General features: G+C 46.9%; 2 protein-coding genes across 2 annotated transcripts; both read left to right on the top strand.

The window, feature by feature from the left end:
• Positions 1-4: 4 nt before the first annotated feature.
• On the top strand, positions 5-1,761 carry F4817DRAFT_80118 (Leo1-like protein-domain-containing protein). Its single transcript, XM_049307904.1, has 2 exons — positions 5-442; positions 496-1,761. The coding sequence occupies exons 1-2, from the start codon at positions 185-187 to the stop codon at positions 1,492-1,494; spliced, it is 1,257 nt and encodes a 418-aa protein (XP_049163465.1). The 5' UTR covers positions 5-184; the 3' UTR covers positions 1,495-1,761.
• Positions 1,762-3,943: 2,182 nt separating this feature from the next.
• F4817DRAFT_355757 (uncharacterized protein) lies at positions 3,944-5,931 on the top strand (the record flags this gene model as incomplete). Its single annotated transcript, XM_049305696.1, has 4 exons — positions 3,944-4,015; positions 4,089-4,219; positions 4,282-5,092; positions 5,182-5,931. 4 exons carry the CDS (start codon positions 3,944-3,946, stop codon positions 5,929-5,931), a joined length of 1,764 nt encoding a protein of 587 aa, XP_049163464.1.
• Positions 5,932-12,515: the final 6,584 nt, after the last annotated feature.

Here is a 12,515-nt window from a genome sequence, read left to right as displayed (position 1 = left end):
TACTTCACTTTATGTAACTACTTCAATTTCATCCATCTTATTATCAAATCGCGACTCCATCAAACACCCTTCGTACCTCGACGTGATTCTCCCAAGTCTTCCAATTGCATTATTCCACATCCAAAGAACCTCCTCACACCCTTCAGACAAACCCATACTACCGCCAAGTACACCAACCCTTACCATGTCCGATTCCGAGGATGGGGGTGACCTCTTCGGCGACGAGGGCGAAGTTCCGTTTATAGATCAAGTGCTTAGTGATCAAGATCTTGCTTCGGAACAAGATGAAGGTGATGAACGCGATGACGACCGCGACCATGACCGTAGCCGCGACCGAGATGACGATGCGGATGAGGATCAAGAGGTCAAGGTAAAACGCATCATGGGTGTCACACTTCATCGACACAGGATTCCACGAACCTCTAAGGATGGTACTGGTTCTGTATGTCTACTTCATCTTGATTGCAATTGTAGAGCAACCCTAACCAATTCTAGCTACAAACGATGAAAGTTCCCTCCTTCATCAAGCTACAAGCTGAAGAATACAAGCCCGACGCGTTCGAGCCGACCGAATGGGACATACAGAATGCGCGCTCCGAACAGCGCAAGAATGCTGTCCGCTTCCAACGGGACCCCGAGACCGGCGAGCTTAAGAGCAACGCTGTTATATATCGTTGGAGTGATGGATCCCTCACCATGTCTGTTGGGGCAGACCACTACGAGATACAGAAGAAGGCAATGGCGCCCGCGGCTGACAAGCCATATTACGAAGAGCGCGACGACGCCCACTACTACGTCGCAGCAGCACATTTTACGAGCGAGCTGTTCATGACTGTGGGCCACGTTTCCGAACAATACTCCGTGAAGCTTCCCTCGAACCTGAAGGACGAGGCTCTACTCAAGTTCAGCCGTGACATGGAAGCCGCCCAGCGCGCCAGAAGACAAGGTAGTGATATGATTATCACAACTACGAAAGATCCCGAGCTTCAGAAGAAAGAAGCAGAGCTGGCCGAGAAAGAGCGCATGAAAGCACAGCGACGACGGGAGAATGCAGCCGCGCGACTTGATGGACGAGCTGGAGGCTACAGGAGCGGAGGACTTTCGATTGGCGACCTAGAGGGTGGCCGCAGAACTGGTGGCTCTCGAAAGAGAGGTGCGCCGGGCTCAGGAAAGGGCAAGCGACGCCGACCAGAATATGATTCCGATGATGACTTCCCGTCAGGTGGAGGTCGCCAGAATGAGTATGATCGCGAGGATGACTTCATCGCCCCTAGTGATGACGAGGAAGAAGCAAACGAGGATGACGAAGATGAGGAAGATCTTTTAGATGATGAGGAGGAGGAAGAGGCTCCCCGAAAGAAGCGCCAGAGGACGGCTGATGCTGAAGATGCTGATGCCGACGCGGATGCTGACCTGGATGACGTGGATGCGCCAGCCGAGTCTTCCCACCGGCGAAGACGCCATATCATTGCCGAGGACGAGGATGACGAATAGATTCAGGTTTAAGAGTTTAATGCGTTGGACATGATGAGTCCCTACGTTTGTATGATACTCGGTGTTCTTATACACCTATAGTACTTTCTTGCACGCGACAGTTGCGATTTTAGCACGTGCAGAAGAACTCGATAGCTCAGAAACTTAATTAAGGTCATGGAATAGCCTATTCTATACTAATGCAATATCACAATGCTTCGTGGGCTAAGATAGCTAGACAGCATACGGTATCGTAGTCACAGCAGGGTTACTCTGCCGTATATATTACACTACCTAACTCACTATGCACTTTATACCTCACTATACATACTTATGAAGATCATATCCCCCACCTACTTCTTTCAACGTAGTATATATCATATACAGTTATATCTTCTCTACGAAGAGCTCATCCAACATCTCAGGTATGGCAATAGCTGCAGAGCCAATTCCATAATTCAACTATTATAAGCGAGCCAAGGCCATAGTCCAATAAGCTTCACTAAAAGAAGCAACCCCTAAGCGGTGGTAATCCCGAGTTGTAGTAGCGTCCTAGTTATAAATTGAGAAAACTAGCATTCATATAGAGCCCTAAAGAGGAATATATGTATCTATAAGGCATAGCAGACTAACTACAGCTGAAAACTCAGCGGCAAACGATACATCGCAGCCATTAGAGTCACTATCCGCATGCTGTCGTAACCCAGTCATCATGTTGAAGGTATTACGATCTAGCTTGTTTGCTACATGCTACTACTCCGGCATGGTCAAAGTTAGACAAACCTATAGCTATCGTGTAGCGACTGGTCCTGTTGCCGCCACCACTCCTTTATAGCCGTCGACATACCTAAACCAAGATTTACAGATATGGTATCAAACCGGGCTGGTCGTTATGATATTGAGTGTATTCGTAGCTTGCATAGTGTAGTACACCTGTCAAACCAACCTACCAAAGACAGTCATTGTAGGAAATCAATTTCGCTACGTAAGGTCAAAGGTAAATATAGGTCAACCCTAATAGCATCCGATGTTAGTTCGTCTAAGAGGAATACAGAAACTACTAATTTATATTGCTACGTCTACGCCGCAGCTTTAGACTAATTAGTAGGCTTTCAGCGTAGGTACAAATCTCTTTGGTATATTGGGATAGCTACCTACCAAATTTAAGAACCACTTACCATTGGAAGGATAACGTAGGTCACCACCTGCCTCAGCTATAGGCGCTGTAGGTTACTGATAGTGGTCTTCTTTACTATAATAGAGAAAACTACGACGTCGAAAACAATTAGCTCTTCGTTGAGGATGTGGTCCATAGTACTAGTTACGAAGGCTAATATAGGGAAAGAGAATGAGGTGGGAAATGTAGTGGACCGCGCTTGGTTTCTTACCTAAAACATATCATCATGCAACAAAATAACCATAACAACGTTATGAGACTATCTCACCCTTATTTTATATTATTTCCCTAGGGAATCTTAAAGTATGCTTATAGATTAGTTACACCTTTAGCCTAACACTAGTAAGAAGACATAAGCCGATTATAGTAGTGGAAGCTTTTAGACGTTAGGATGCATAAGCAGTGTTAAAAATGAAGGTTTTATACGACCAGTAGTATACCTAAACTATACTACGGTAAGGCATGAAACAAGCGATACTGATACCTCTAGGTTTAAAAGAGTTTTCTTTTTCTTTTTCTTTTTCTTTATAACTTAGTACCACTGAAATTTATCCACTGATACTATCTTAAAGATTTAGCCAACCTGAATCTCCTTTAACTTTACGAAGCTTTACTGGTAATAATCTTGCAAATTTCATATCTGGTATATGTCTTCAACAACTTTTACAAAGAATGAGACAACGCCTCACTAATGCTTTCCTTCTTACCTTGGGTTAGGTACATTAAGGGTGACTTATACCCCGTTGGCCTGAAATGATGACCAAAATAAAAGGGGCTTTATTGAGAGACTAGAAAGTGTTATTGGGATACTAATGCCTTGTGTTCATTGATTTTAGAATATTATAAGATGGCTAAGTTTCTAAATTGTTAACATTAACTTTTGGTTGTCTATTGTCTAAGTGAGAATAAGGAAGCCATTTCTAAAAGCTTGACAGGTGACACCAGCTGTAAGAGTACATATAGCGGGAGCTCGGAGCTTTCTCTTTCACATGCAAGTTTATAAGCACCGGTTCCCCGATTTAAAGCATATGAACTTTAGTCCTACCTCTAGCTCGGCCCCGGCGCGTTGTACATTAGGTACCTTGTGTATCTACATATACATAACCTATGCTGATATGTAAAACCTTAGAAGTCAATTAGATGCGCAACATTTATTCCAACTGCAAATGTTGGTCACTCTCGTCCATTTCTCAGCTTTTACGGACCTGATCTACGCGCCTGCGCTCTCGCCCTTGCTGACGCCGTCGATTTTCCCCTACCGATGATTCCGGCCGACGCGAATGGTATGAGAGGATGCAGCCAATTTTCGGGGTGTCCCTAGCTGTGTTTTCCCTATTGCTGGAGGTCTTTTTATTTTGGTATAGAGTGAGTATCTAGTTGTGATAGCGATAATACGAGGTGAACTGCACTTAAGCTTACATAGTTCCTCTTATGCTAGAAACTCTGGGGAAGATGGACGTCGAAAAGCCCGATGGACGAACGACTCGATGCTCTGCGCAATGCTGTGACATACGAAGATTGGGAACACGCAGCATTGCAGTTGGATAATCTTAAGGAATTGAATATTTGGTATGGTATAGCAATCTGAAGTATATCCGAGGAATACTAACAAGGAGGACGTCCTCTTGTAGGCGCAACAACCCCCCGTCGCATTACTACGATTGGATGCTCATCAACGATCGTCTCGATACTATCGCCGAGGCTCGTGATAATAATGACTTACAGTCTCTCCTCGATCTCGTACGATCTGGCCTGGTTCGAAACCTCGGAAATATCACAGCCCCAAGGTTGTATAACCGCGCCTTTGCCGGAACCAAATATCTGATTGAAGAATACATTGCGCAAGTCGCTGGTGCCATTGACGACATCAATCATCGTGTCGCTACGCCACTGCACGACAGCTATACTCATACGTACACCCTCTCGACCCAGCGAAAGCTCGACTTCCTACATGATTCGAGACAGGCTTTTGGACGGAGCACTCTAGTGCTACAGGGTGGTGCCATGTTCGGATTGTGTCATCTAGGTGTTGTCAAGGCCTTGTTTCTACGAGGTCTACTGCCGCGTATTATTACAGGCACGGCGACCGGTGCGCTCATTGCTAGTCTAGTAGCTATCCATACAGAGGACGAGCTTCCTCGTGTGTTGAGAGGAGACGGCATTGATCTATCAGCCTTCGAGGCACACGAGCAACAAGTGCATAGTGACAAATGCAATTGGGCACCCTTTCTCAGTACTTTGTTGCGTAGGATCGCGAGGTTCTGGCACGAAGGCTACTTTCTCGATGTCAAGGTTCTAGAAGATTGCGTTAGGGACAACCTCGGCGACTTGACGTTTGAGGAAGCATATCACAGGAGTAAGCGCGTCTTAAATATCACCGTGGCTACAGCGGAACAAGAGGGAATTCCCACATTACTGAACTATATTACCGCCCCTAACGTGGTATGTTTCTAAAACCTTGGCCCCTACCTATAAGCCCTTGGCGTGGCTTGAGAGAAAAATTGGATGTGTGTGCTGACGAGGCATTTAAGCTAATTCGGACCGCGGCTGTCGCTTCTAACGCGTCAACTCCGTCACTCTATGGAAGCAGACGGACGACGGTGCTATGCAAAAATGTAGACGGTAAGATTGTACCCTGGGCGCCAGCGAATACCTTCCGTCCGTGGACACATGCATCAGCCAAGGACCGCAAATCGCCGCTGTCGCGTGTCGCTCAGCTCTTCAACGTCAATCACTTCATAGTTAGTCAAGCTCGGCCTTATTTGATTCCCTTCCTCGAATCGGACATGCACGGCCCATCACTCTTCACGGCGCGGCACAAGCGGGCACAGATGACGAGCCACCTGTTCAGGGTGGTCGGACTAGAGATTCGCCACCGGCTACGTCAGCTAGACACACTTGGTCTGCTGCCGACTGGCATCCGCAAGTTCTTGGTAGACGAGGAGGTTCCGTCGGGATCGAGTATGACGCTCGTGCCTAAAGTAACGACACGCGACTTCGTGCGCCTGCTCGACACCCCAACACGCGAGACCCTAGACTACTGGATTCTACGCGGCGAGCGGAGCGTGTGGCCAGCCGTGTGTGCACTAACCGTCAGATGTGCGGTCGAGTACGAAATTGAGAGTGCATATCAGCGCGCGCGTAGCTTGAAAGCCGGGGGTCTAAGGCGAAAGGCGAGCACTGGGGGAGTAGTGCCGCCGGCAGGCCTGGTTGACGCGAGGACAATCGCGCCTGGTGGGTTACCACCCGAAGGAGTTTCACAGAGCGTGGCAGCGAACTAACAACTTCGTGCGCTTCCTGCAGCCACCGTGGTAGAGGAAGAGCACGAGCTAGCTGAGACTTGGGTGCGCAACAGTCTAGTTGACCGAGAAAGCAAGGGAAGGACAGGGAGATCCAAGTCAGCCTTGAGGCCAATGCAGCTGGTTTCCGGTCATCTGAAAACATGCTGGTGGAATACAATATGCGTTCAAGCGGCGCAGGATGGCGGTACCAGAAATAAAGGGGGTTACTCGGGCAGCAGCCTTGGCCGTAGATAAATGAATGAGCAGAAGAAAAACTACGGGAAACGGAAATATAGCGGTATCCATTGGTAGACTAGGTGTTGATTACCCAGCGTGCGTAAGTACGCAGGACCGGAAGGGACCAATAGGATGAGTTCGTTGCGTTTTCGAGATGTACATGTAGCTGCATACCCTCATGCATGGAAACAAGGCCCGATGACTTCGAGAAGCCTGCCGTTTCTGACGTGGCTCGGCCTTGGGAATAGACGTAGGTACGTATGTATGTATATTGCGTACCCCATGTATGTATATGTATGTGTATGTGTGTATGCGCGTAGTGAGTACTTAGGAAAGGGAAGGGGAGAGAAGAACAAGATTGGTGCGAGGTCAAGCAGCCATCTGCCCCAAAGCGGATAGCTAGAAGGCTCAGGTTTCCTGGTCGTGGGCCGCGAATTTTTTTTGCGACGCGCGCCGCACGCCGCACAGGTGCGAGTGAAAGCGGATTGGGTTGCGTGACACAACCCCCGGAACCCAGAGATCGAAGGATGTGGACGTGGTCTCTGCCGCGATATGCTACTGGTCCGCGCAGAGCCTCATGGCATTGTCTTGGAATTTTGTTGTAGCGGTGAGTGGCAATAATTACGAGACAAGGCGAGATGGTATGGGCACCTATGGACGCGACGGATATCTTGGATGTTGGTAGTGGTGGTGATGGCTATGTAGCTGGGGTTGGTCCAGTAGTCGCCGTCACGATGATAATTCTAAGACATGCATGCATGCATACATACATACCGCCCAGATAGATAGCTGCTATAACATGGATAAGTATAGTGTAAGTACATAGAGTGGGAGTCTTCGATATGTACATGTATCTAGCGGGTGAGCAACAGCCAGCTTTATGTTTTACTTAAATTGTTTACTTGCACAGATGTGATGGATGGTGGGTGTTTCTCGCCGTTGCAACTTGGCGTTGCATCATACCTAGGCTAGTGTTCTCGATTTGGGCTTGACCCTGTCGAGGAAGGGTTGCATGGAATCGCGGCGTCGCCTGGCGTTTCTCTCTTGGTGTCTGCCGGGGCGTCCAGCCCCAGCTGAAGGAAGCTTTCGAGAAGGATGCCCTTTTTGGAAGGGCGTGCATTGTCCCCATGTCCCAATGTCCCATTACATTACATTACATTACATTACATTACATTACTTGCGCGGATAAGGTGAGTAATGGGATGCGAGAAGAGGGCTGGGCAGGGTAGTGTAAAACCTGGGATCCATACATTACATTACATACGATCTAACACGGCCAACCATCCGCTCACCCGTCCATGACTTGTTTACCTTACCTTGCTGCTGGCTACCTAATATATTTGTCCTGTTCGGCATGCCCCTCGCGGAGCCGGATGGTCTAATTGGGAAGCTGGGGGGAGCCAGGGGAGGATAGCGTCGATAGAGAATCTTACCTTAGGTAAGGACGGTTCGGACATGACGATGCTTTATGTGGTAGCATTGGATCAACCTTGGTCCTTAAGAGGCCCGCGAGGTTATTCTTCGGCAGGTTTTAGGTACGTGCATCGCAGATGCGCAATTAATTTTTCGATCAGGGTCTCCTAATAAGACGGGCCTTGCAGACCAGACCCTCTTCTGCAGGACTGTGGATTCTCGGAATCGATCAGCTGCACGTCTTAAGGTGCGTCTATGTACACCATGTACGCATTCGTCTACACTATACATAACGTCAAGCGGGTGTGTGGGGATGTTTACAAGAGTCTACGCAGGGGGTAATCTAGCCGCCGTTGCAATGGACGCCTTGATGGCTGGTAGTGTAGGACGGTCCCTTGAAGCCAAGGATCTTTAGGCGTAACTAGTGTATGTAACTAATGTATGTATGTATGTGTATGTGTGTGTGGGTAGCATACTTGAAGGGTAGAAGAAGTGCAACAAGTGGAAAAAGGGGTTCGAAGGAGAACGTGGATTGCCCGCCCTAAATTTATTCACGTTGCAAAGAAGACCATTATGTATCTCCTCAAGCATAAGAGATATACATAGGTAGTTATATAGATACGTAAGTATATGTCGTAGCACTTTAACAAGCCATTAGCCTCTGATCAGCGAGCCGAAATGGATGTTTCCTTAGGTTGGGTAGTTTAAAGGAATTCGTTTCCTTCGGGTTGCTGTTAAATATGAAGTATGTCCTTAAGTGCCAGATGGACACAATGAATACATTACTCTTAAAAATGGCAAGTCCAATTAGAACAGCCTAGATTATATTGTGGGATTTCGGGGATTTTCTAAACCAACCATACCGCCTGTATTCTGGAGTGGAATCCATCGTGTTCTTCTGGTAATTGGGGAGACCATACTACCCGCCTTCAAGGTCAAGTTACTAAATCATAAGCAAAAGCTATGAGATTAGGAGGCGAATGGTGACAAGAGTCGATAAATGATCACTGTCAGGGTATTAGGGTAGCCCTGACATATGGGAGGAGATCGACAAATGGTCTAATCTATCCCTGCAGGATCAAATACTATGTAATCTTCTGGAAACGTTCCAGAAGGACATCAGACATCAGACATCAGACATCAGGAAATGACGGTGTGGGCTACAGCAACCGTACCTAGCTTAGGTAGCCAAGGCACAAACGCACCTGTCTTTCTTTTAAGGCTGATAAGCGAAGGCGGAAGTGTGCCGAGCTGGCCACACACACTTACACGGCCGACGGCCTCGGATGGAGACCATCTGCACTACCGATTCGTATGCCCAACGTGCTCGTTAAAAATGCAGTCTGCAGTCTGCAGGCTCCATGGCGAAATTAAATTAATTGTTCCTCCTTGTGATTTACCCTCCATGCCGTGACTACGACGATCCCTATACTAGTATAGCGAGATTACGTATGTTCCGTAGGACGTAGATTTCGGCGTACAGATAAGGCACCTGTCCTTAAAGGTCTACCTGCATACTAGGTTAGAGATGTTCGCATACTACCGTCATGTCCCTGCTCCCCTAGAAAAAAAAAAATAAGATGAAAAGTCCTACGTATGCAAGTACCTATATGCAGGTCTGTCTGTCTACCAGAGGCGCCAGTTGACCATTACAGAAACGGCAATCGAATGCCACAATACTACCTCAGCTGGATGTTTCGTGTACCTTGCTTCTAGGCGTATTCTTAGCTACAGGCTTGGATGTTTAATATCTCGGGCTTTCCCAATTATGCTGTTTTTGGCGACTTACATAGGTATCTACCCCTAAAGCATGTAGTGCAGTGTAGCCTCCCACTTTTGGGCAGTATGGCTGTGCGAAGAATCGCCCGCGTAAAGCCATTAAGCCATTAAGCCATTCAAAGATTCGGATGATTGTTTTCATGTATGATGCCCACGTCCCTGGAATCTGGATCCGTCATGAACGAGTCCCCCACTTCCCGTGTTAGTTTACTCTTCCACCATTTTAATCCCTGATCCTCGTCCTTGATTGCGTAACTTGGTACTGTAGTCGATTTGGAACTGTCTTACTTATTTCATATTGTCCCTGTTCTAAATATTATTTGTGCTGAAGGCTGGCACTTATTAAAAGCAGATGGGTGTCAGGAGACGTAAGCACGAAATGGTCTTCACTTGTCTCCGCGACAATTGAATACCTAGCTGAGAAAACGCCACGCAAACAGCGCTGGATTTCAGATATAGGATAAGATCAACCACCGCCGACCGGTCCAAGATTTAAAAGTAGATAGCTAGCCGAGAATAAGGATTGCAAATCTCAGTAATCAGATAGCGTCAGGAAAGGCGCGCGCTTATAGAGTAACACAGCGCGGGGGGGAAGGATTAGGATGGTGCGGATGTATGTTGGTAGGTATGTTAGGCCTTGTTGATACTCGAGCCGATGTGAGGCAAGGATAAGCGCATGGGGGGTGGTGGTAAGCATTCTATCGGAGTACCTAGTGTAGCTATTCTGGGGCAGCGTATCCTAGTTGTGTCGAGACCATCTCCCCGAGACCGTAGGCAAAGAGTTTGCCTTAGAATAATGGTATTCTAGTAGTAGCAGTAGTAGCAATAGTACGTATATGTTGATTACTGAGTTTTGGAAGCGGTGTGCTCTCCACGAATACAACATGATTGCATACCTGACATAGTCTTCCCGTATGCTCTATGTATGGCCAATTCTTTATGGCACCCTGCCATCCAAGTTCGAATTTGTCACCTCGGTATCGCAAATAGATTGAAAAAAAAATTCGGGCCTAAGCAGCCTCGGCGGCCATCGACGAAGAGTTTGCAAAGTGATTAACTAGGCACGGTAACTATGTGTTTCTGAAACTTGGCTCGTATTGTCGTACTGCTGCTACTATTATTATTTTTGCCGTCGCCGTTTATTCTGCAATGTCGCGTCACGGGATTGTAGTACCCCAGCTCCAACAAGCTAGCAAGCGACGAACAAAGAAACGTGTCTAAGGTTGTACGGATATAGATTCGTCGGTGAGCAGTTTAGCAATGTCTTTCCTCCTCCATCGTCATGACCACTCGGAACTTTTACGGTCAAGTAGTGAAACAATACGTCAGCTTGTAAGGCAATGGCTAGATTAAACTACGATGCATATGCTAAATTTTAAGTCTAGATTCCCAAGTAGAAGGTATTGTAAACGTACCGCTTAGCAAAAGTATTAAAAGAGGGAAATAATATTAATATTAAGGCGCCGATACGATGGGTCGGGGACCAGGACTCTGGGGATACCTAGTGTGCTAATCCTTGTCATCCCGGCTCCAATGGTTTCCTAGGACCCCTTGTCCGGGACTAGGATCCCAGGATCCATGATCACCCTGAAGAATCACCCTTGACCAGCGTCGAGCTGCTATGGTTGGCTAACAAACGGTAGGGTATACACTATTGTTGGTTGCCCTGCCTAGGTATTTCGCGATTTTCATTAACAAGCTGTCGGCTAAAACCTGACGGGGTCGAGAGAGAACAATAGTTCTCCTAGAATGTTCTGATCCCGAGAAGCAGGGCGAATGAGAAGGTCTTGGATGTCTTGGGTGTGATGCCGGGACGTGTTTCTCCTTATGCCAGCAAGTGAGACATACATACATACCTCATACCTACATACATACCTCCTATGTGGTATACCACACATACTAACATGAACCTTTTGCTCTATCGGACCATATGAGGAGGAGTGTACATGTATGTAGGTCCTAGTCGAGTTCTATTTCCTTATGTTCCTGAAACGTACCTACTTTTCGTAGGAACACAACGCCCTCGTGTGTGACTAAGGTCGTGTATCATAGTGTTGGCGTACCTATTTGAAGATTCTCGGACGAGATGTGCGATTCTCACCACATCTCCGCCTATGCTTGGTAGCCTAGGCTGCATTGCATACACTGTTCACACCCTCCTACTATGTACACCACTACTCTATTCTAATGTGGGAGGGGCCCTAGTTGTTCCTGACATTAATCATTAATTCTATCGCATCTTTACAAACTTGTCTTACTATTGTACATTTTCTGACGGTACCTTAATTGAATATACCACACTTGTGTGATGGCAATCCGTACAGCATACAGCATACCGCATACTGCATACTGCATACTTGATGCAGATATACATACATTCAATGCAAAGCAGTACCAGATGATTCAGTCATAGGAAATTTTCATGCAGATGCACGCAGACCTGGAACCAATCCATCGGTTGGATATAGAACTGAATACATACATACATCACATCTTCCCCCACGTCCCACTCTTCGGAATCTTCCTTTGTAATTCACCGGCATCGTTTTTTTATTTACTAATTAAAAGCTTGACGCTTCGCAGGATACCCCTCGTACTTTTAGCGTCCGTTTCGATCAGAAGACCCCATGCACATATGTACATTAAGGCAAGGGGGGCCATCCCAGCCCACATCAGACCCAGGACTTAACCTGACTCGGCCTGGGGTTGGCATAGTACACATAATGTAGTTATGAACTGTATGTTTAAGGTATTAGCTTTGAGCTGGGCAACTTGGTTTAACGAAACCTATGCTTGGCCATTGGCCATGTCATGGAAGGGAAGGGAAAAAAAAACCTCACTCATCTGATCACCGATGCAGAAGACGAAATAACTTCCTATGGATACCTACATACCGTAGACAAACCACAGGATAGCCTAAGAAAGAGTGAGGCGGATGATTGGCACTAGAGCTCTGGTATACTAGGCACATCTTAGCCATTTACCATCGTTTCTGGTTCCTCGTCCCAGCTGCCCAGCAGTCCCATTCTAGGAATATATGCAGGTATGTATGTATGTATGTATGTTGGGTACATATAGGTATACATGTGCAGTACCTAAAGACCCCAGGTTAAAGATAGATGCAGTGTTAGTATGGCATAAGAACTTTTCTCATA

The sequence above is a fragment of the Daldinia loculata genome (assembly GCF_022478755.1).
Source record: "Daldinia loculata strain CBS 113971 unplaced genomic scaffold F4817scaffold_2, whole genome shotgun sequence".
Classification (NCBI taxonomy): Eukaryota; Fungi; Ascomycota; class Sordariomycetes; order Xylariales; family Hypoxylaceae; genus Daldinia; species Daldinia loculata.
The sequence above is the reverse complement of the archived record's forward strand: the minus strand, read 5'-3'. Positions and strand labels throughout refer to the sequence as shown.

Bases quoted from the DNA above. Each gene is read 5' to 3' on its own strand.
- F4817DRAFT_80118 (XM_049307904.1), top strand. From the start codon at position 185: ATGTCCGATTCCGAGGATGGGGGTGACCTCTTCGGCGACGAGGGCGAA. The intron at 443-495 runs GTATGTCTACTT...AACCAATTCTAG, and splicing joins CTAAGGATGGTACTGGTTCT to CTACAAACGATGAAAGTTCC.